This window comes from Amphiura filiformis, chromosome 9 (genome assembly GCF_039555335.1).
Source record: "Amphiura filiformis chromosome 9, Afil_fr2py, whole genome shotgun sequence".
In the NCBI taxonomy this organism is placed as follows: domain Eukaryota; kingdom Metazoa; phylum Echinodermata; class Ophiuroidea; order Amphilepidida; family Amphiuridae; genus Amphiura; species Amphiura filiformis.
The window spans coordinates 29,704,792-29,730,771 of NC_092636.1; the positions used below are offsets into that span (position 1 = coordinate 29,704,792).

The 25,980-nt window shown below is 39.2% G+C and overlaps 1 protein-coding gene across 1 annotated transcript; it reads right to left on the minus strand.

Annotated features, from left to right (window-relative positions):
* Nucleotides 1–579: 579 nt before the first annotated feature.
* On the minus strand, nt 580–25,815 carry LOC140160841 (UDP-N-acetylglucosamine--peptide N-acetylglucosaminyltransferase 110 kDa subunit-like). Its single transcript, XM_072184158.1, is given in 21 exon segments — nt 580–1,357; nt 2,459–2,582; nt 3,040–3,292; nt 4,014–4,166; nt 6,955–7,020; nt 8,204–8,362; nt 8,767–8,839; nt 8,841–9,043; nt 9,648–9,863; nt 10,444–10,602; nt 11,761–11,940; nt 12,323–12,424; nt 13,482–13,561; nt 13,564–13,876; nt 14,535–14,810; nt 15,408–15,524; nt 18,550–18,618; nt 19,812–19,889; nt 19,891–20,056; nt 20,689–20,839; nt 25,685–25,815. Coding segments are annotated over 21 exon segments (3,219 nt in total). The 5' UTR covers nt 25,746–25,815; the 3' UTR covers nt 580–1,137.
* Between the last annotated feature and the right edge of the window lie 165 nt (nt 25,816–25,980).

Genomic DNA, 25,980 nt, shown 5'->3' on the forward strand with positions numbered 1-25,980 from the left:
GACAAAGTCACTGAACAAGCAAAAAACTTTCTGACATAATTCGAGATAATATCGGACAAATACTCTTTTGTACATTATACATACTTTGTAACACTTCATGCTACTCAAGGATGTGTACAAGAATCATAGTGGTTTACATCAATATATACCAATACATACACATGGTAATAAAAGTTTTCAGCAATCGCACTAATACATACTGGAAATGGGGGTTAATGAAGTAGTGCACAATGGCATTTTCATTACATGAGCATGGCTGTAAAATACCAATCACTGCAAACAAGGGTGAAAATAAGTGGGAGACGGGAGCCGTTTAGCCCCCAGAAACCATTAAATGGCCCCTGGTCCCATCTAAATTTAAGCTGACCAGGGGACACTTTTCTTCAGAAACTGGCCCTGGTCACTACACCCAAAAATTCAATTCCATAGCCATTAATGCAGGATGAACTTATCCAGAACAATATTGGCCCCTTGTTGATTAGAAGTGGCCCCTGGTTCTGTGTTGAATGAACTGAACCAGGGGCCATTTTGTGTAAAAAGGAGCCCCTGGTTCATCATTTCTTATTTTCACCCTTGACTGCAAAGCTACATTGTGTATAATCTGTCCCTTCTTTTACACAGCAGCGACCAGCCAGCTAATATTGTTAATACAGTTAATACTGATATGAAGTTACCGCTTGCTCTGTCCATCTGTCACAATCTTTACAATCATGAACCAGAGCATAATTATATAATATCAAGCAAAGAGTGGGTTAATATCATTATAGTCAATGTGATATGCTGTAGATACTGTCTTCTGTTGGCTTACAAGGGCTGTGTGGTCTCCTTATTGAAACAAAACACTCTACCACTTATCTCTCTCTCTCACAGATTATATCTTGAGGAGGGAGAGGACACATACATACTAGTCTTTAAACCAACATATGATTCCACATATTATGATTCATATAATATTCATTCGTCAGTTTTTGGTGGTTTCAGGGTACATGTATCGCCATCGCGGATGACTTGTGAACACATGAATTCTTCAGTTTTTGGTGGTTTCATGATAGCCATCGGTGATGACTCATGAACACACATTCACTCTTCAGTTTTTGGTGGTTTCATGATAGCCATCGGTGATGACTCATGAACTCTTCAGTTTTTGGTGGTTTCAGGATAGCCATTGGTGATGATTTGTGCATTGTGGTGTTGTTGCTTCCTGGCCAAGTGTGTGATGTGATCGCAGCCCTCGCCTCTCTCATGTCTCCTCCACATCTCCCACAAGAGTCTCTCCAAGTTGTTGGTGTATGTCTTCACGTTAAACAGCGGTGAGTCGATTCTCTTTCGCCACACCTTGGCTCGGACGTTGCGCAAACTGCAAAGAATTCAAAGACAATATCCAGGTTAATGATCACCGGTGTTGACTCACTAAAAAGCAGGTGCGCCAAATGAAGTATTTTGCCCTAAAATTTGGCTCAAAATATTCCTCCAATTGACTGGTACCATTAAAACAGCAAACCAGGTTAGCGGGCGTCCTGTCGTAATAACTGTACCCACCATCAAATGTACCATTTAATCAAATTTCTGTCAACGTAATTGACAGACATCCCTTTCAGATTTAGTGACCTTTCACACTAGGTACTTTTAAGTTAGAACGGACTATTTCAGTTTCCATACTACTAACCATATGGCATACACCATAGTCAAGTTCACTAGACAAGTTTTAATATGAACCCACTCAAATTCATTACCAAGTATCCAATGTACTCCTTTCATCCATTAGATACCTTGGAAGAAGGATATGGATGTGGGTACAAACTATAATATAGAGAATCACAAGTTCTTGTGCACCAAATCAAATTTTTACTGGGCCAAAATCGTAAGTGCTCTCGGTAAAAAATTGCTGGTCACCTGTACGCCTGCATCATCATCAGTCTTGTGCAATAGAGAATAAAACCATACTTCCAAGTTTGAATCTTGCGTGTTTACTTTATGTGCTTTTGCAACTACACAGCACAAAATCCCTCTTCAATCTCCCATGGCTCATTCAAATCTCTTTTATCCACTTGCCATTAACTATTACCTACAAAATGTGATTTCATTAGGATAGGGCTGCTAAGAATACACAATTGCGTTATTTGCGCCGCAATTTGCGTATTTTGGCTCCAATTGCGTTTTTTGACATTTTTGGGACCAATTTGTAACTTGTGTTCACTTCAAAATCTATCTAAGATATAGACTTGTGTACAAAACCAATACATTTTTATATCTTCAATAGACTATGCAGTGAACACAAGTTACAAATCAGTCCCATTTGGATACAAACTTTTTTGGTAACTTTTTTCCAAATTTTTTTTTTTAATTTTTTTTTTAAATGATGGTAGCACTTGATGAGAGGTCCAGGGACTCTCCAAATCCGCGAAAAAAAAATAAAAATCTAAAAAAAACTAAATACACACTGGGAATTGTAACTTACTAGCTAGAATCATTTCCAAGTCTGACGGCTACATCTTCATACTCTTGTTTTGAATGTGCTACAAGTTCTGGACATCCAAGAGTCTCCAATTGCGAGGCTGCCACACGAGAAGCCAAGGTTTCGCCTGGAGAAAAAAAGTACAATACATAAGCAAAATGCAGGGATCGGCCCCTTCAGCAGTAGGCAAGGTATGCATACTGTCATTACCCTGCCATCACATATCCTGGATCACTACCGCAAGCCCACCATGCACGATTCTTGCACATTAAATGTTGTACACGACCACTACGCAATATTAGATGCTCAATGGTGCTGCTGACAGTTGCCTGCACACTCAATGTTGACCCCCCCATGCATGTACTACATTTGCAAATATCCGGCGTTTTGTTTTCAATCAGGCTCTGCAACAATAAGCAGCCAAGTTCACTCCAGAGCACTGGATCATGCTTTGTTGCATCAATTTACAAACCTATACAATGCTTAGTACAAATTAACAAGGGTCTCAAAAATTGTACTGCCCCATGTCACCTTATACCCTGGGTTTTCATTTACTACCAAGTTTATGTAGAGATTGGACTTACCAGGCAGTGTGACCATGGGTGTGCCTGCCCAAAGTACATCCATGCCAGTTGTGTGTCCATTGCACAGCGGGGTATCCAAACAGACATCGGCTAGCTGGCCTCGTCGCACATGCTCTTCTTTGGAGGCAACCGGTGAGAAGATTAGTCTTCCTGCTGGCATACCAAGTTGAGCTGCTGCATCAGCAAGGTGGGGTTCTCCAGTGGCGGGGAAGCGCAGAAGCCACAACACACTGTTGGGAACTCTCTGGATAATCTGTGGGTGAGCAAGTGCAAACCTCCAGTTCAATTAAACTCCTCTAGGACTGTTTTCATGTAATACCTCTCATTGAGTGAGAAGATGGGCTTTCCTAATGACAGCAGTAGTAAGCCTGCTCCCATGGTGTGAAGACACAACTTGTTATGCAGTGAGCTTACTAACAGTTCAATTTGAACTTGCTATTTGTTTTAACTTGAATTTGAACTTCAACAACAACATGCAGTTTTTGCAGTTTGATTTAATATTTTGAAGACCAGTTTAACTAGTTTACTCAATTCTTGTCAGCCCGTCTTTTTGCAGGATTGACACTTCAGGCATCGTAATTTTTGGCTATCAAACGCAACCTACTTCTGTGCCTAATATTGTTGTTTCTTGTCTCCTGTACTTTGTCTGCGTTTTACCTTGCTCCTTTTGAATCATTTATAAATTGATCCTTGATGTGTTTTTGTGTGCTTGACTCGCCATTACCTATCATTGGTTATCCATGGACCAACTTACAGAAGTCAGCAACTTCACTGGTCCCAAACAAAGGGTCAACAACCCTCAACTTTTCATCCTTGAGAATATTACTCAAAGTAAAAGAACATGTTGTCAAATATAAATTGTTGCGCTAGTTCCAACACTCCACTTATATAGTCTTTGAGCCTTCACTTTGGTTCTTGACTCAGTGAAATTGGTGACAGAGGTAACAACCACATACTACAGAGTCAATACTTACCGAGACCAACATCTGTAGTGTCGCAGGGTCAATCTTGTAGAGCTGATTGAAGTTACAGTACACGATAGCATCATCAGGCAGGCCATACATGGATCTTGTTGTAATCAACGGAGAAGTCGGCACTTCCTCGCCAGTGGCAGCCTTGGGTTGAATCTACGCAATGATAATAGTACATAGCAAGCTTCATGAATTGTCTTTGAACAGCTCCAGAATTGAGGCTTCAATGGTCGATATCAACCAATGTGGAGGGAAGCAGCCCTAGAATTAACCCACAGCACCCATGGCATATTGCCGTGGGTGCCCAACCCCACTGCCGTAATGCCCTCAAAATATGTCCTTTACCCAAGGCAGTCACTTGCCGTGCCCTCTAATGAAGTTGCCATTGGTGCCCCAGCCCTGGCCCTTCATTATAAAATAATCTATCTATGTTTGTGTGTGTTTTCTTCACTTTTGAGAAATTGCCTTGGTGCCCTTCTCAAATTTTCAACAGTTGCCATGATGCCCTCTTGAAATATTACAAACTGTTGTGCTGCCTTGCCTTTTCAGTGAAAATCCAAGGCAATTATCAACTTGCCCTAAAAAAGTTGCCGTGCCCCTTCAGATCCTTAATTCGAGGGCTGGAGGGAAGGGGGAATGAAGGGCAACTTTTTCGTATTTCTAGACAAGGACCAAAATCCACAACGGTCAATTACCAATATGGTTCAGATTAAAATTTTCTGTGCTCACCTTGCTGCTTGAACCCAGGCCTGAGAGTGTCTTTGAAAAATATCAATTTTTAGCTTTAAAAAATCTGAAATTATTTAAACCATACATACTTTTGTACACAACAAGTGTAGAAAAATATCTGGAAGTTGAAAAAAAATATTTGAAAACCGATAAATATCTGGTCTCTCACACGCCTGCTTGAACCACAACAGAGCATCTTCACATTCCCTCTTTGCATGGCCCTGCTATAATAGGTTGGATGTTTAACCATGTTTATGGTAACAAGCATCTTGGTTGGTACTAACATGTAATCAAAATCAACTAATTATCATATCAGAGCAAGTTTCAAACATAATTTGACCCCGGCTCTATTTCAGGGCCAAGAACTTTTGAGAAGGACATGGTCGCATGATCAGGAAATTTTTTTTATGCAGTCTTACGATCAGATACACAGCTCAAGATATTCACTGGCACATTTATGTGAAAAAAAAATAATGTCCTGCACAGCTGGCTAGATATTGCATTGTGTGACAGGGAGGACTGTTAATTGATCAGTGACTTGGGGTAGAACAAACAGGGATTCTCACCTCTTATTGACAAGGCAGAAATTTGTGTGTTAACCCTAACCGAGGGTATTCCATGTGATGCAATTACGCCATAATGCGGACAGTCATATGGTGACGGAAAGCTTGGCCGGCCAAGGTAGACCCCTGTGGCAAGGTCTGGCCGTGCGCGTGCCTGGTACCCGAGGGGTCACACGGGCTCAAAACCTCTCAGATTTAAAAGAGGTTATGTTGAAAGTTGCTAAAGAGGACCCAGAAATTGCACGTTGGGTGGAAAGCAGTCATATGAATCTATGTCAGCGCATTCTGTCAAACCACTTCCCAGGTAGGCCGGCCATATATAGTATGTGAGAAGTGTTGAAGTGTCCTCATGTATATATTGAATTGACAGGACAGTCACTAATCAAAGATTTATTGCCCAAGAAATACACATGTCCCCAAGTAAAATAAAGCATTAAGACATAAAACATTGATATTATTTCATGCAATTAGTCAACCAGGGATCGAAATAAGACCTAAAGCAGGAGCAACTTTTCAGCAGGGACAACTTTTCTTTTGAAAATTGCCCCTGGTTCATGCGTATTTGTCTTCAATCAAGAGCAATCATTTCACAGCAACCTGGGGTAAATGCAGAGCAAACAAAATGAATATTTTGCTGTTCTGAAGATGACTGTGCCCTAGTAACCTGGGGCAATTTTCAATCAAAAATTGCCCCTGGTCATGAAGATTTTCATGGGAACCAGGGGCATAATTTGCAGGTTCAGCAGGGCCAAAATTGCCCCTGGCGCCTGCTTATTTCGTACCCTGTAGTCAACAGGCTACATAGCCACTATAACATATGAACCTAGGCAAGACTGTGTGCAACAACAACAACATGAGCAAAAAGCCAAACCTGTAGTATACTGAGCCAAGTTGATGACACCTCACTGGTGCAAGGCACTTCTAATTAGTTGCATAATCGATCTGTTTTGGAATCCTTTATTGATTGATAAGCAAGGCCCAAAGATTTAGTGCGGAAAAAAGAGCAAACTGAAGCAAAAAATAGCAAATATCGCGGAAAATAGCCAATCGCGCCTGGAAATTGCATTTAGTTTTCACAGTATCACAGGTATGAAGAACTGTGTTTGACCCAAGGCTTACATTCAGGGCCATCATATCATTTTTCCCGAGCAAAATGGTAGAAAGCAATTCTGCTGAAATTTGAAGTCAAATTGCCCAGAAACTAATCTTATTACTCTGAGCAAAGCGGGATTTTGCACTTTGAAATTTGTTGGGTCCTGCTGATAAGCAACAATCATATATCCCAGGTCCCTAGCAGCCATTTCATGATTGCCAAGTACTAAATGCCTAGATGCTACCTACCTAATCAATAGAAGAAAAATCCGATGTACCACAACTAGAGAACATGAACAACGAACTAGTACGCATTGTGAGAACATTTATTGAATAGGTCAAGTTTGTAGGGATTTCTTCCTCGCCAGTGCCAAGCATGAGTGTAACGTTTTCCCGATAGTCTCAATAACATAACTAAATTGCAGTTTATTTTTTGTTGTTGTTTTTTTGGATAGCTTTTTTGCTTTGTTCCGTTCTTGACATTATAAGACTTGATCGACTATTGCAACCTTGGTTTAGATTTGTTTTTATCATCATCTTCACTCTCGCTTCATTTTTACCTCATTCTTGGCATCCCAAGGCATGAAGTAATCGGGATCATTCCGGGATGAAGAAAAGCCTGGTTTCTGAGAATTACAAAGCGAGTCACAGTTCTGAAGAATGTTATATCATGTCATGTCAATTCTCAAAAATTGTTCTTTACTACACTCTTCCATCCCGTAGTTTGGGCAGGTGATATTAATTATAAGCCAGTCTGGTTTAAATTTGCCTTTCCCAAATGGAAGGTTTAAACTTCAGAAAATACCTGTGCCAAAATATGCCCATTTCCTCCAGTTTAGTTTGACCCACTGATAATCCTAGCACCTCAATCTAAGCCTCCATAAACCCATTGTCAACATGTGTCTTGCTCTCCTTTCACTGACCTCCACCACCCTGAATCTAATCCATTTGCTACTGCAACTTCTGAATGCCATAAATAGATTGCACCCCAATAAGGTTTCATGCTAATGCAATAAAACCCATGCAATAATACACATATTAGTTGTCAGAATCAAAATCAACAAATTGTGAAAGCACAAGTTTCAGTTACTTAGCAGTCTTGTCCGTGTCAGTTTTCAGAGACCAGTGTGGGCGCCGTAATCATAGAGCACCATCTACAATACTAGATTCCACCCACGGAACCGAAAATGTGTGTATTTATACACCGCTTCGGCTAGAAATACCCCAAAATGCAATGCAATTGTATAGCTGACAACTTACAGTACACACTTGCCATCATATTTGGGAAATATATCTAGAAGTCTCAAATTGACAAAAACTGGTAATTTTGGGTCAATGAAGCTTTGTTGTCTCAGGCATTAAAAACCAAGAAAGATGTTCAATTTTAATAACAATTTAATGTGTTTGTGGTAGAATAAATCTTGAACTTCCACATTTCAGCGTCATTTTTTTCAGATCAGTTTTTTACGATCAATCCTAATTTTTCAAGTTGGGCTTTAGCAAGGAAACGGTCACTGTAAACAATGACCTGTGACTGAATCTGTTTTTTACGATTGATCCTTATTTTTGAAGTTGGGCTTAAACAAGGAAACGGTCACTGTAAACTATGACCTGTGAAAGACTGGTCACTGAATAAAGTGACCAGAAATTCCAACATGGCATCCGAAACTTGTTTGCTGTGTGTGGACAACAGGTGGCGCTCTATGATAGTCACAGATTTCCGCGACCAAACTGGTCACTGAAAACTGTACTGCGGACAAGACTGCTTAGCGTATCCAAAGAGGACAGACAGCCGTGTAGAATGCTTACCTGATTAACAGCCAATCCATTGACAATGGATATTCCATTGATGCTGACGTGAAGTTGACCTTGGCTCACCATGTTGTTGAGTGCCACTGATGCAGACGAATCTAAGACGGGAACTTTGATTGGCGGGTGACCCTCGTTGTCTTCTCCGCTTATCACCAACTGCAAGTAACAGAAACATTCAAATTGCCATTCAATTTAAATGCATGCTTTGTTACACAAATGGGAAGAAAACTTTGCTACTTTATTGTCGCGGCCTGAATGATTCCTAAACTATATTGCTGTACGATGTGTAGTTCTATGACTTAACTACATTAACAGATCGCATCAGCAGCCAGTCAGAGACGAGAGTGTTACCACACTGCAGGGTCAAAAGTTTGGCGAGAATCAATTCTCGTAAACATTTGCTTGAATCAAAGTTGATTCTCAAAACTTTGGAAGTTTACACTGAAGATGATTGGCAACAATTGAAAGATTCCCACAACTTCACTCTGCAAGAATCGGTATTGATTCCCGCCGTGGAACAAAATTCTGACCTTGCAGTGAATACACAACATGCCACATACCTGATCAACAGCCGGGATCTTCTCCAGGAAGCTGTTCACATTCACCGTGTTGATCACAGCAATGTTTCTTCTTCACACCATCCTTGTTTTCCAAGATGATTTTCTCGCTTAGATGAGGGAACATGTTCCAATGATCTCCTATGAAAAATGTGTCCCTCATGAATGCCAGCTTCTCGGAGTACTGATTGGCAAGTTCAACTGGTGAAGTGGTGCCATCGGTGACGATGTAGTCCATAAACGGGGCGCCACTTGTACCTGGGTAGCCCAACCACATAGCCTACATGTGCAAAGAAAAAAATAGTACAAACAGATGAAATATTGTGTACAACTCCAGTCTATTTTTACTATCAACCTTGGAAGACATTCATTTAGATCACTCCATCCTCCGATTCCTCTCTCAATTTGGTTTACAGAGGGCTTCCGTGAAAGTGTTGTCTGCATTTCCAATTCTTCCGAGTTTTTGAAACTATACTTGAATTTTTGTTTATGTGACAAAGTGAATGTAAGTGTTAACAATTTTTCTATGAAACAAAATCACAATTTGAATGGACAACGAGCTACAAATAACCATGGAATATATTGATAATTCAATCAAGGATTATTTTTTAAGTATGAGATAAAACATTTCTGACCATTGGAACACATCTTTAAAACTGTTTTCAAACTGGTCTTCAATTGCAATTTCCCCATAACATGTGTAATTTCAGTTAGCAGAAGTCTAGCATTCCATTCCATGTGCCTATTTGTACTAGTCTACCCTTTTCCACCACTCCAGCAGATGTCCGGTGATATTTCCTGCCAGACTGCAGCCTTTTAGTCCAGATCATGTCCGTCCAGTACTTTCCAATTTAGGCATCAACTTGATGCGAGTTACACCTTACCTGTACGGGTGCCGGCCTGAGGGCAAAGATTTCATTTCTTGCTCCCTTGGTATATCCATTCATGTTGACAAGTATGTGTATGCCATCTGAGTTGATTTTATCGGCGGCTTTACCATTACATGGAAGCTCCGACAGGTCGATGAGATGCACTGCTTCTCTTGCAACTTTAGAACGGAATGTGGTTCTGTCATCAGGACTGAGAGCATAACAGAAAATCTGAAATTGCAAAAACACACGCTTCCGTAAGTGCAAAATATTAACATCGCATGGTCCATCAATGTTAAGTTTATATACAAACTAATGTGTAGTATAGAGCAACAACTTCAAGTAACTATATATCAAACATAGTATGCTTAATAACCGCTTATTATAACGATTACACAATCTGCCAATTGTTGCAGCAAAAGTCCTGTGCGAATTCAATTGTTGGGACACCACTAGAGGGCTAAACACAGAAATGGCAGTCACAGATCAAAGAGTCAAACACGTAGATTCTTGTCAAGGTTCTAAACCAGACTACTTTTACTACTTTGTGCCATCTCATTCAGTGCTGGGCCAACTATCAAAGGCTTAACAATGGTTCTGAGATGACAATTTACTTTAGCATGAGTTTAATGGCCATCACTGATTGCAAGTTAAACCAGGACGGGATCCTGCAACACCATGCGTGGATTAATAACACTGGTATGTCATATTTGTTTACTAACATACAGTATTGGGTAATAAGTATAATATAATGTAAAAGTAATTATTTTACTGAAAATGAAAACACAATCAGACAAATTGTAACTCTTACCTCTACTTGATCCAAGTTGTGTTTGCCTGGAACACTTTGCATGAGATGAGAGGTTGGGTGGTTTCCAAAATCAGAGCTGACGTAACCTATCCTAAGCTTGCCATTGCTTGCCGATAAATCTTTGGGGTACGGGTACTGTGGCTTGTGAAGAACATTGATCTGTGCATAAAGGGAGGTAAATTAGAAATGGCTCATGAGAGAATTGCCAACTTCTCGGCTTGCATACAAATGAACATAATGGGCTGTTCCATTTGAGATCCATAATACCACCGTAAGACATGATCACAATCTTTCACACATGAGAGTGTAGACTTCATATAGACCTTTTTCTCAGACGTCACCAATCAATCGATATTGGGGTCCAGCATTCGAGTCATCAGCACCCAAACGCAAATACCGCGCGCGACCAACTTTGCGCCACGCTAGGCGTCCTGAGCGGAATTTCCAGCTCGCAGTACGCGTTTAGTTCTTCACGGTGTAAAAAGTAAACAAAATTGTGAAACAAAACAAACATTGAATTTTAAATAGCATCGCTGTTTTGCTGTATCTTTTGTATTTTATGGCATCAAAACAAACTGGAACAAAGGTAACTAGTATACAGATCCCGTTTGAACAATTATTTTATGGAAGTGACAAAACAGAGGAGAAAATACGCAGTATTTGGTGTTTTTACACCGTGGACACGTGAGAAACGCATGTGTTGTTTGTTTACATCTCAGACCCCAATATCGATTAGGTGACGTCATCAGAAAAAGGTCTATATTGAGTCACCCATTCAGGCAACTCAATTTGTAATACATACTCACTGTGTGAAAGATTTCAGGGCAAGTCCTCCTGTAAGGGGCTATGTATAGAATTCAAATGGAATAGGTCAATGCGCTTTCAATGACAGAGTTGTGCCATCTCATTCAGTGCTGGGCCAACTATCAAAGGCTTAACAATGGTTCTGAGATGACAATTTACTTTAGCATGAGTTTAATGGCCATCACTGATTGCAAGTTAAACCAGGACGGGATCCTGCAACACCATGCATGGATTAATAACAATGATACGTCATATTTGTTTACTAACATACAGTATTGGTCTAGGTTGCTGTTTTTTGCCCTTTTATATTTATTTAGCAAAACTTTGAAATCTAACTTAATACAAAAATAAATCACGACACGCAATGTTGCTGTATGGAGGTCTCCATTGCGATTGCAGGTCAGTGTGGAATGGGTAATTCCTCTTCTTCTGTGGAGCACCACCTGGGAAAGAGAAAGACATCTTTTATTTAAATCCAAATATCCTGGCAAATTACAGCCCTGAAATACCTACCTTTTCTAGACACAAGTTGCCATGTCTGCCAGCGATCGCTTTACGGAAGGCATGAGACAACGGGTACAGCATGCTGTGATGTGGGTGTACTGAAGGCAGGCGATTCTTTTCTAACTGGTCAGCGACTATCGCTACCAAACGTTTCATCCTCATTTCATAGTCTGTCCAGTCACATACAATCTAAAACAAACAAAAAGTACAAAATGTCACAAACGATACCAACAAAATCATATATTTCTCGGTACCTAAGTTAAATGGTAATAATTTTAGTCCTGTGAGCAGGGCGAGATGATACGGTGGACCACTAACTGGTAATCGACAGTTGGCCAAGTATTGCAAAAGCTTGACAGTTACCTGATCACAAGAGTGTAGATTATGGTCTACCCTGGGAAACCAACCTATTATCAATAAGTGGGCAATTAGAGCTTTACTTCTAAGCTAGTTGCCACAAGATTCAGCAATCTCACATGTACAGCTTGATATTATTACTCCAGCCCATGATCTTCTGACAAGTGTGCCCAACTGCAATCCTAGTTCAAGTCTCTTAAAATATAATACTGACCTGTAGACAATGTGCAAGATTACAGTATGCATCTGGGAAGTCTGGTTTGAGTTTCAATGCTGTTCTGTAGGAAGTAATTGCCTCTGGGATGTTACCTGAATCCTGTCCAGAAGAAAATACAAAGTAACAGTTAATCATTCACTGTTTATTTGGAGTAACCACTAAGTTTGCACAGGTATCATTATCAATTAATGAGCACATTGACTTCACACTATGTAGTTATCAGTAGTAGATCAATAATCATGTTGAGGTCCACTGCCATTAACAAACAGTACTCTATTCAGTTCTGAAAGTTTCTTGATTATGCAGAATAAGGGGAGTAGGGGACTGAGTACAGTTTAAATTATGTAACATTCTGTTATAGTCTGTATCTGTATTCTATGTGGTCTTCTCTATCTACTCTCTGGTTTAAACACACCATTTATTTGGTCTGTACATATAACAATACAATGCAATTAGGCCTGGCATTTTCGGGTAATTTTGTACCTGGGTACCCGCCGCAATTTTCAGGCAGGTAACCAGGGTACCTGAAATAAAAAAAAAAAAAAAAAAATTTTTTTTTTTAAGTTTTTATTTTTTCGGTTTTGTAGTGTCTCTGGACCTGAACCTAAATGCCAGGATCATTCATGGTTGACCTAAAAAAAAAAAAAAAAAAACAATTTCAAGATATTTTGTTATTTTTATATGAAAATTGATAATTTGTATTCATGTCATAGTCTATTAATGATTTCAAGATGTATTGAATTTGAATGCATTTTGAAATCATTAATAGACTATGACATGAATACAAATTATCAATTTTCATATTAAAAATAACAAAATATCTTGATTTTTTTTTTTTTTTTTTTTTTTAAGGTCAACCATGAATGATCCTAGCATTTAGGTCTAGGTCCATGGAAACTACAAAACGAAAAATAAAAAACTTAAAAAAAAAAAAAAAAAAAACAAATTTTTTTTTTTTTTTTAATTTCAGGTACCCGGGAGGGTATTTCCTAACCTGGTAATGTAATCTCAGGCGGGTACCCGTTTACCCGACCGAAAATGCCAGCCTTAAATGCAATACAATGTAACACTACACTTGGTTAGTACTCTCTGGTCTCTCACTCACTTCAAGGAAAGTTATTATCTCTCACAATGATGAAAACAAATCAAAACAAACCTTGTGAATGGAAGCCAGGTTGCTGTGAGCATCAGCAAGCGCAGGATTGATCTGGATGGCCCTCTGATAACATTGCAACGCCCCTGGATGTCCTGCATTTCTTTCAATGTGTTGCCCATATTTGAGTAGGCATCGGCAAAGGTCGGTGCTATCCTAATGGCCTCCTTGTAGTGCATCAGCGCTTCCTGTAATTTGCCCTGCTGTTGTAATACACTGGCGAGATTTGAATGGGCTGCGGCAAACTCCGGGAATACGTCTAGTGCCTTGGCGTAGAGTCGGATGGCTTCCTCTGTGTTTCCTTGTTCTCTCTTGATATTTGCGAGATTGTTGAGTGAATCGGCGTGTGTTGGACATAGTGTAAGGGCTTTGTTGTACGATTCTTCTGCTTCTCTGACCTGAAAGTTGCAAACAATGAAAATCAGTTAAGCATAATTTCTGTGAGCGAATACAGTGCACCAAAATTTAATCAAAATATCCTTTCTTGGGTTTTAATATGTACAGGTTGCCATACCTGTGACCAAGGTGCAGCGTGCATCAACTGAATCCGGGTAATGATAGGGCTCTTTTGAGCTGTGCATCAAGCATGACATTCACAATGTTGTTCCCCTCGAACTTTTTTTTTTTTTGCACCAATTGTTAATGAGCCATTCATGGGTAATTAAGTGAATTAGGTGAAAGAGGAGATAAAGTGACCGCTTATATAGATTCAAATTTCAACCAGCCTAATCATGAAGCTTCCGTGGCCGAGTGTTAAGGCACAGGTCTCGTAAACCTGAGGTCCAGGGTTTGATCCCGGGTTTGATTCCCAGGCGGATCACTTTTTCTGCTTGTCTTATTTGCAACAGCGAACCTGGTAAAAACTCATGTTCTGATCGATCATGCCACTGTTTTCCGGATTAAGTGAATGTCCAACACGCTGGGTCTCAGAGTCACACTCGTGATGACAATGTGTCAAGTCTGAACAATAAAGATATCAGTATGGTAATATCATTTGCTGTTCAATCAAATATCTTGATAAAATGTCACCACAGTAATTATGTCATAACAACTTACTTTTCCTTGTTCCTTGAGTGCATTTGCCAAATTGCAGTACGCATCTGGGAAATGTGGTTGTAACTCGATGGCTCTCCTGTATGTATCAATGGCTAGATCTATCAACCCTTGTTCATAGTACACACAGGCTAGGTTTCCATGGACCACTGCATGGTTCGGGCTCAGTTGAAGCGCTCTTAAATACCCGGCTACTGCCCTGTCAAATATGCGGGCTTCCTTCAACACATTGCCCAAGTTGATGTAAGCATCCAAAAAGTTGGGATCCAATGTCACAGCCTGAAAAAAGATCACCGTTATGACAATTAATAAGCAACAGCACATTTATAAATCCCTATTGGTAAATGTTGTTATTTAAAACTCCCCCCCCCCCCGAAAATGGCAGGTTCAAGTGCCTGGGGTGCTAATGAAGTCATGGCACACCAAAAAAGGTCCGGTCCAGTCCCACCTCAGATGAAAATTACTGTGAATCCTGTGGAAAATCCAATATGCAAGACTCGGCTACCTTTAGTGGTAAAGGTGAATCTGCATATTCCTGCGAAGTTGTGTTCTAATTGACCTTTTGACCGAGTATATTTTCAGAACTTCAGAGCGCGATCTTGTAACAACGGCGCAGAACATGGGTACCGCTAGTCGGTCGCGCTATGGCGCACAACCCAATTGAACCCAAGTTAATTCAATCATCACTACAAAGCATAACACAAGTACATGCGTAGTGCAGACTTCTAATGAGTTAGTCAACACCCACCCATCACACCCTCTTAAGTCTGGTTACCTGTCAAGCTCTCTCATTATACCCCGCTATTTATTCCAAACAGACAACCCTTATTACAATACCTATATGAGGATATAATCACTTACTAAAATGATGCTTACCTTTTCAAAATGGTGAATCGCTAGCCATATCTCTCCTTGTGCATTGAACACACAGCCAAGATTACTCCATGCAACTGCAAAGTTTGGTTGTGTCTCGATAGCCTTCAAGTAACATGCCTACTCATCCGGAAAGGAAAGGGAGTGGGATAGTCAGACCAAGTGGGCAAACAAGAGGCCCAACATAAAAATACAAAAATAACATGTAGGACAATCAAGACAAGACAGACAGAAAAGGACAAACAGGATAAGAGAAAAGAAAACGAATTAGTCTAATCTCATCGAGGCGATATGTACAGTAAAACGATGAGTGTGTAACCGTGTCGCCTAGGCCAAGCAACATTCTAGTCACCTACATCCTTTCCTTTGTTTTGTTGATGATATCAATTAATAACTTGCTCTTCACTCCAGATTGATATCGTGATTGGATTACACATTAACTACGTGTAATTTTGTATTACAGCAGGATGCAAAGCAACCAGAATGTTGCAGAGCCAAGGAGACAAGTAACGCTGCAGCTGGCCGCAACCACGCAGTTGCACGCTGGCAGCAGCAGTAGCACGCAAGCCGGCAGCGCACCTAAGGCAGCAGCGCATCGATGGCAGCGGCGCACCTAATGCAGCAAGCAACGCACAAAAATCGCAGCCTCGCACCCATAGCTCGACGCACGCAGGAAGCAAAGAGCAGCGCAGCTGTCAAAGGCTTCATTCCATTATCAGAGAGAAGGCACCAGAGATCAATTTTTTTTAAATTTATGACACGTCTCGCAATTCAAAACCCAATTCAGTCCTGAGCAGACAGAACAATTGCTACACCCACAACTTTCTTATGTACCAGTACTCTTGTGCTGTCAACTGTGATGAATGAATCAAAACCTGCGCACATCACTCAAGGGGGAAGGTGTACTTTCACACCTGCAACTGTCTGCAAGAAAAAATGAAACGGAATATACGCACGCAGCTGTCTACAACAATGCACCCCCTATGCTCTCAAATACAATTGCCAAACTTTTGCTAAATGTATATTATTAAAAATATGCATCAATGTATGGAATCTTGTAACTTACCAACAACAATAATTGGTCTCGAGTTTCTGTACATAAGTGGGATTGCATTTTTTTGTCAATAGCAAGGAGAGCTTAGAGCGAACACTGGGCACAACCCTAAGCAAGTGAGCGCAATTATATGCCGTAGGCGCCGCGCGCGCAGCCGCAGCGCACGTTGCCGAGGTTAGTCGCTTGCACGCCACCATCGTTTCACGCACGCGCGCCAGTTACACACCCTCGTTTACTTGCGTTTTTGGTAAGCGCACACGCAGGTTTAGAGGCCAAGTCACTTGATATGGGGCTAGTAAACCAAAAAAGTTATCTATGAAGCCAATATTCCAAATCTAGCTGTTATTATCTTCTTTTCTCCCTTTTCCTCAGTAAACTTATGCCCCATCTTCCCATTGCCTCCTTTTCACTTTTCATCAAATTTTACTGCTTCAAAACTGATCCAAGTCTTGAACACCATTTGCAGTGAACAAGCTGAGGGTCCCACTAACATGATGCTACTTGAATTTACAAACCAGCTGGATTTGGCTTTTGCCAAGTACCTCCACATGTTTAAGGTCATACAGAATGGTTGTGACTTTAGTAGGAACGGCTATCACCGTAGCTAGCGCTAACCCATCAAGAGTGTTACCAGCATGATGTACGTACTACCAGTCCTGGCGAGGTCTAAAAGATGATCTTAATAACCTGCAAGACGGCATTTCTCGTGTCGGTCTATACCTTGATTAACGGAAAAGATATCAGATAATGAGAGATAAGAAAAAAAAGAAGACAAGTTTAATTAATCATGTGTTTTTGTACAAAACATATCTGCAGACAAAACAAGGACAAATTGTGGGAAAACCGGGGAGGAGAAGGCTCATCTTAATGTCAATGTGAGCCAACACAGCAGAGGCCAAACTACAGGCATAAACATTGTTAGCGACATGTCAAATAGAATGTGCTGAACCTAAATTGTCAAGGTGAGAATTTTTTTCTTCTCTTTTTGGTTAAAATTCTTTAAGCATGGCAACACAGTGCACTTGGAACATACAATTGAAATTCAAGTGGTAAGAAAATGAAACAAGTTATTATTAGAGTTCTCCGGTCTCTTGTTCCAAGTTGTTGGAAGCTGCAAGGTGAACTGGAACATAAGATGCTGTCTCCGCACACAAAACGCATTCGCATGCTAGTAGTAATCATTTGTCGTTCCACACCACTCCCACCCAGCCACACCATCAACCTCTCATTTTACATCACGGCATATTTCGAGCGCTTGTTGCAACTTCATTAACAGTGTGCGATTATGGCAGGGATGTGGAACAACACGCACGCAAAAAGCGGCGCAATGGGAGCGAACGCGTGTGCAAAAAGCGGCACGCAATGGGACAAGCGCTGGCAATATCACAAGCAATTCAACAATTGGAAAAATCAGAAAACCTCTATAAGTTTGAGCATCTGTCGGGCGAGTTCTTCACCCGGGTAAACATCAAATATATCACATTGTTTTGCAACTGTATCAATCTTGTACTGTTGTTATCACATTACAAAATTTCAGTCAATGTTGCACACAAGTTGCCAGCTGTTTGATCACCAAAAATATCAACTATGAAATGAGCTAAAAATCCGAAACAACTATAAAACAAGAGCCAAAATATGTTATGTTCAGCACAATTTTAATTTTAAAACTTTGCCCTGCATTCAATTTCTATCACATGCAAAAATGTACTGAAAGGACAAACACCTCCGTAAGAGCACCCACAACCACTATCAAGTACTAAATAAATGCATTAAAAAATGAATAACAGAAATCACTTAATTCTTAAATGATCATTTGTAGATAGATGAAGAAAAGTTTCTAATTTTGATAGTAATTTTCTGGCTGAAAAAAAAGAAGAAATTTCTATACACATGAGGTAGTTTATTTGATTGTTTTTTTAAACATGCAATCTGAACAGAAAGGAGTAAGAGAGAAGTGTTTGAAGACTGAAATGAGGGGTGATCCTATAAAAAAAAGCCCTGACTGAAGGGTGGTGGTGGCAGATAGACAATGCAGTGCAATGATTTCTCATCGATCTACTGGTGCATGCAATCACCATATGGATACATTACCTTGGCTTCATCAAGTCTTCCCAGTGCTTTCAACAAGTTGCCCAGGTCACTCCTCACACAATACAGATCCTGTTGCAGAAGAGAAATGAAAGGATTTAAACAATTTGAAAAAAAAAAAATTCTCAAATTACATGTCAAAAAATCAATTGATGTTTATTCCATTAGGTCGGACGTTCATTCGGACACTATAAACAGGGGTGTGAGAGGCCACAGACCAAAAACGAGGAAAATCACTAAAAACAGCGTAAAATCAGGGTAAAAACGCCAAATATGGGCTGAAAATAAAAGAAAAATGCGTAAATTTTTGCAACAAAAAAAGAGGAAATCAGCTGAAAAGAGGAACTCTCACATCCCTGTATAAAGAACTCTTTTTTTTTTTTTTTTTGATAGGAGAGTCCATATTTCTTATTTAACAGTGTGGTATGACAGTTGACTTATGTTATCAATACCATGACAAGAATAACCGTCCATCATGACGACTTTTCTTTTTCGCTCATATCTTCCCATGTTTCCAATGATGGACTATTGTCCATGGGAAAATATTTCATTAGATTTCTAAAATTTACTTTGAGGACCGTTAAATGTCAAAAATATCAATTTTAGTAATTTGCCATAAAATTTGTACTATATCGTTAATTTATTTGATATCAGAAGGATGTATCCCTTATATTCAGAATGCAATTTGGTGTGTCTGATGTGCTCTCATGTGATCATGTCCCATAAAAAAATAGGCCTACTGTACAAACGTCGCTATCCGATCCCGTAAGTTATGATGAATCTGTTAAGGAGGTTGGACGCAAGGCCCTGGGCCGATGCCTCTATCCAAGCTTAAAAACTGGTCTGGATGCCTACACCAAATTTGTGAGTGCCATATGCAGGCCTGAGAGTGTCTTTGAAAAAATATGTTTTTAGCTAAAAAAAAATCTGAAATTATTTAAACCATACAATACATACTTTGTACACAACAAGTGTAGAAAAATATCTGAAGTTGAAAAAAAAAATATCGGGAAAGAACAGATAAATATCTGGTCTCTCACGCCGACACAGGGCAATCTTATCTTATATTTTGGCAGGCCCTCAAAAATGTTTGCGAGCCCGAATCTATAATCTACATTAACCTACTGTTCAAAGCGTATTCTCCAGGCCTCAAAATAAGCCATCCGTGCCCTACTCTTTAATTTTTTTTGGCCCTCACAAATTTGACGTCCATGGGCCCTCAGACCCACCTTATTTTGAGCCCTGTCTTCAGGAGAGCGACTTACTGGGTTGTACTGCAATGCTGTGACATATGCTTGCACAGCCCCTTCCATGTCTCCTACAGCTACCAGGGCTGCAGCAGCGGTTGATGTAACCATCAATGAAATCAGGCTTCAGCCTCACAGCATGTCTGTAATTCTCCAGTGCTTCTTGTAGCTGCCCCCTCTCCTTGAATACATTGCCGAGATTCGAGTATGCTTCTGCCAACATGGGATTCTGTTTGATAGCTAGAGTGCTAAAATGAGCAGACCTGAAAATAACAAGCACAGTAAAAAATTACATGCACTTTCAAGAAATAGTTTGTGAAAAGTTCATAACAAACACACATCAAGGTCACTCACTTCCTAGCTTGAAGCACTTGGCAGGGACTGACACATTCTACTTTCCAGTTTTTAATTCATGTTTTTAATCAAACCTCAGGCCTGTGCTGAAGGAACTGAGGGGCACAAAGTTTAAGGCCAAGTTTAAGGTTTGTTTTTTCACCAGATTAACACTAATGATACATGCATGTTATTTGGCCTCGATTGCATATTGCGACTGTTGACGGCGAGAGAAGGCATGTCATGTTAAATGTATAAATGCTTGGTTATTTTTGATTGATTCATTGGTTTTTCAAAATATTTTATGATATTTGTAACGAAAGTTACACAAAACAAAATTGTTTCTTTTTCAAATGATAAATGATTCATTCATGGTTCATGACATTTGCTTTTCATCTATTGGTTTTGTATACATTTCGATGTTCATTGTAGGCTAACTTCACATTCAGGAATCGGGATAGAAATTTTTACAATCAAAAAAAAAAAAAAAAGGAGAAAAAAAAAGTGCAAACACCTTTATGATTTTTTTTTGCTAGTGTTAGAAAGTTCTTAAAAACATTACCTGTCAAGCTTCCTGCACTGGAAATGAATGGAACTTAGAAGCAAGAGAACTCCAGTATTATCTGGTTCTTGGCGCCACAGCTGCATACAGTGCTTTTCGGCATTGTCATAGTCTCCACCCTGATACTCTCTATGGGCCAATTCGGCCAAACCTGTAATGATGCATAAACCATGGTCAAAATTAGTGAGACGCTTAAAAAAAAAAAAAACATTTAAAACATTTCTACTAAGATCTCCATTACTTAGCCTGACTTGATATTTTATTCACCATTCTACTTTGCATACAGTGAATCTTAAATATTCAATCTTGCAAGTTGCGAAGTTTATACAAACTCAAGCAGCTCCCTGTGCGCTTATTCCGAAGTGTTTGAAAAAAAGCCTGAAAAAGACAAGCGGCTAGGGGACGCAGGGGTAACCTTGTCAATCAATGGTTAAATTCTATTGTCCACCAAAGTTAAGAGGGTACTACACCCCTGGCCAATTTTGTGCCTATTTTGCATTTTTCTCAAAAATTATAGCGCATTGTTACTGGGTAAGATATGTATATTATAGGGGCAAAGACTACAACTACTGCACTGAAATTTCAGCAACTCAAGGCAAGTAGTTATTGATTTATTGATCAAATATTGGTTTTCCCTCATTTTTGACTGTAACTCCACAACTGTTGTCTGTGCTGAAATAAAATTTCCAGTGCAGTACTTGTAGTCCTTGCCCCTATAATATACATATCTTACTTGTCACCAATCCGCTATAATTTTTGAGAAAAATGCAAAAATAGGCACAAAATTGGGCAGGGTGTAATACTATGCTTATGACATCACTAATACGTTTATATCCATGATCAGTGTCCGATTTACAAATTTTTTCCTACCTGCACTGGTGCATGTAGCCCAAAATTTCTACATGCACAGCAAAAAGTGTGCATGCACCAAAATTAAAGCAAACATAAAATCACATTGAATCACGATCATTGTCAGTTAAGCTTGTAATAATATTCCCGGCTCCACTGTCATTGTCATATTTATGCCGATCACTGCCGATTTCTTAGCCAAAACACTGGATGCTGTGGCTTCATCTGTTCTAGAACTAGTCACGACGAGGTGCACGATTTCCAGAATGATGCAAGTGTTTTTGAGCTATTTCCTTTTTGCTGGACATATTATGATTATTTTCCGTGACGTAAACAAATATTTCCCACGGTTTAAATTCGGTTCTTTTTTTCAATGAAATGAAAATGACAGCTTCTACATGTGCGAGGGTATCGGGAATTGGTGGATGACGTCACATTACGCTAGCCCCTCTAAGGGAAGTCATAGTCTCGGACCAGACTGTATGTGGCCATCTCGAATGTTCGTTAGGATCGACAAGTATCAGACCGACGCAAACTGGCTGTGTAGGAGACTAGGGAAGTCAATGAAAAAAAGTGACAGTTCTCACGTGATAGGGGTATCGGGAATTGTCAATTGCGCGATTTGCGCCAGCCCTTCTAATGAAGTCAGGATATTGCGCTAAAAATAGATTGGGTTTTTCTAAATCGGACTGACTGCTTGTTTACTTTTGTATATTGCCTTGTCATGTCGCTAGCGCTAAATCGTATACGCGTGCAGGCAGGTAGTGAAAAGCTGCATGCACAGAGGGAATGTTACATGCACTGGTGCAGGTATGCAGGTGGTAAATCGAACACTGTCCATGATCAATCAAATCGATAGGCAATTATCCCCAGAGGACCACGGTGCGAAATTGACCAAGTTTAACGTGGGCGCATAAATCTGCATGCATGGAATAAATTATATTACAATTTGAAATGATGAAATAAAAATTTATAATAATAATGAAAAATCATCACAATGTTATAAATAATGATAATAATAATAACTTTTATATTAAATCATTGACCATTTATAATATAAAGCTAGCAAGTAATCTACATTTTAATGTGAAGGTCTGAAAGGCCATCCCGGCAAACACAAAACGTTTTTAAAACGTTTTAAACAGGTTAGGCCTATATTTTGGGGTTTCGGTTTTGGTAAAAACGTTTTAATAATATTAAATGTCGGGTTAAATAAAGGTCATAAAACATTTTAAAACGTTTTGTATGGAAACACACTACAAAAATAATTTTTAAATGTTTTCAAAATGTTAGGGGCCTATTGAAAAATATTTTCTGCAAACATTTTTGCCAAATATTTTGTCACCACTTAAATAATGTATGTTTGAGAATATTTGCAGTAAGTTATCAAAAAATGTTTTTGAATGTTATGAAAAAGTTTTATTCCCTTTAGGCCCTACATACCTTTATATAACCCGACATTTAAACGTTTTCTGGCAACCTTTTCTAACCTTTTGCGAATGATGTCGAAAACTCGAAAACTTTTTGTGTTTGCTGGGAGCCTGGGATAATTGAACATAATTCAAAATTGAATAACACAATATATAAATAATAACAAAAATAATATTGCAAAACTGTAATACTAGGTAATAAATATGTATTAGGCCTATACTCAAAAGATGCATTCCTATTTGTACTATTAACAATTTGAGAATTATTAAAGTGCTTAGTTTTTTTCTGCTAAATTGAATTGGTATTTGTATTCAAGTTAGGCCTACATTTTATGACAAGCTATAGTCATGCTATATTTATAATGCATAACGTTATTTAATTCATATGATAATGATAAAAAATGTTTAATTTCTTTAATAAAAAAATCTTATATACCTTATATAATATTATCATTATTTTGTTTATATTTTTATTATTATTGGTTTTTTTTAATCGTAATCATAAAGAATAAATTAAGTCATGACAACTTGTTGTTGAGTGCTGAATCCAGGTAGGCCTACCTGGCTGAATCACCTCGTAAAGTACGAAAGCGCGCCGCCGTAGCTTAATTCCATGATCTTGATCCTACTTTTTTGATTTATCGATATACATCGATCACTTATCGGATTAAGTATTGGACACAATAGATGAAGTATTTGATTGACAAGGTTACCCCTGCGTCCCCTAGCCGCTTGTTGAAAAAGTATGTGAAATTCAAATTGGGCTAAAAAGGCCAAAATAACGGGCTGAAATTCAATTAAAGAAAGAAAGTGTGGAAATTTGGACAACAAAAAAGCCTGAATTCAGGTTTTTAAACCTGAAAATTGATCATCATGCCTGCAACCTTGGCTTGCTAAGTTGCTTCATCTATAGACAAAGTAACAAATTCTCGATCATGAGAGGATGTACCTTCGGCGCTCATGCATTTTTCAGAAAATAACACAATCAAGCGACCTGCATGACCGAACCTTAACCTTGCCTATAGCTAAAATAATAGTTTCTCGATCATGAATGTACTGCGTGCACTGCGTAATGTCGCTAGTTTAGTGGAATGACACGATAGCACGATCGATTGTGCACTAGGGTGCATCAGATGCCCCTCATGTCAATGGATTCATCTGTCCCTTGTCTTAAAATGTTCCTATTGTCACAAAACTAACATGTGCCAAGTTTGAATTAATTCGGAGGTCGTCCTGGGGGGCCACCGAGAGCCTAAAGTGACAATGTGTGTTCCTATGTAGTAAAGTTCGTTGACCCCTGTACAATTCCAATTAGAAGCCGATCGAACAATTAAAAGTAGCTGCTATATCAAAACCGTTAGGACTTAGAGAATCAAATCTTTTAAACGCTTATAGTACTGATAATCATCTTGAATCGGTGATAAAAATTAATCACCAACAAAATGAGCATGTGTGGAATTGGCACAAGCGCCCTCGATACAAATTTCAGTGAAATAGGCATTTTGTGGTAATTTTTACCTCAAATTTTACAAATGTTGATGTCCTGGTTATCATTACACTTTTACAAAGCAGATTTTCTGAACTTTAGATCAATATATAATACATATTAACAACTTTCAGTGTGAAATAAAGTATTATAGCACTTGGTTAAGACAGAAATTATAGATTTTCCCAAGAATATGGACTGTGGGGCGCTTTTGACAATAAAACACACACGGTCATTTCTTTGAGATGGATTTTCATCACAGATTCAAAGATGATTATCAGTACGCTTAGCTCCCAAGATTTGAGCTTCTAAATCCAAACGGTTTTGATATGGCAGCTACTTTAAATTGTTCGATCGGCTTCTAATTGGAATTGTACAGGGGTCAACGAACTTTACTACATAGGAACACACATTGTAACTTTAGGCTCTCGTGGCCCATCAGGACGACCTCGAATTAATTCAAACTTGGCACATGTTAGTTTTGTGACAATAGGTACATTTTAAGACTAGGGACAGATGAATCCATTGACATGAGGGGCATCTGATGCACCCTATTGTGCACGCACAGGAAATGCAGCGCTACCCAAACATGCCAAAGCGTGTGTGGTCATGGTGGTAGGCGTTGTAAGCCGACGCAATTGTCATTGCGTGTCTATTGCGTGTCTATTGAGCTCTCATCATGATCGAAAAACTATTATTTTATATACATGTAGCAACGACCGTGTGATTGGTCAATTCTCAATCAAAAGCTGTGTTTGCGCCGTAAGCGCCGGTATTTCACTATTTGCGTAGTACGCTCGATGCAAATACCTGTGCGTACCCAAGTTGGCTCTCATGATCGAGAATTTAATGTTTCAGCTATAAAAAAAAATAGTTGGGCGTTGTGCTAGCTACGCCCTACGGCCTACGCCACGCCACGTTTAAATGCAAACGTGAACGTCTACGTTAAATACAGGACCCATATGTGGCTTATGGGTGCATGGCTTTATAATCATGATGTCGATACACCTTGCACCGGCAATTTGCCGGTTCAGTCATTGCAGTCCGATTACAATGGACAATGCGGAGATAAGCTTAATTTCTACACACAACGCATTCATGAACGTCACGACGTACTCATCATCAAGCACTTGCTGGACAGATAAAACACGAATTACGGATAAAATCTGACGATATTTTAACATATACTTTTAATATATTGATAGATATTGACATGATCAAGTCTTCTTACCTGTAGTAGAATTCTGAATTGATTCCGTCATCGCGGAAATTTTGGTTTTTTCCAGCAACATTTGAGCGAAACAACCTTCACAAAATGAGTCGGCTTCCTATGATAATTGCATGTTGCAAAAAATGACGTAGCAGAGGGCGATTTACTACTTGTTAAAAAATAGTTCACAATTTGATGTTACCTCTGAAGTTCTTTAAGCCCAACACATTAAACTTACGACTGCAATTAAAATATTAAGAATATTTATAAGGATTTAACCTGATTTGTTTCAAATTTACTAAAATTTCACTGAATAA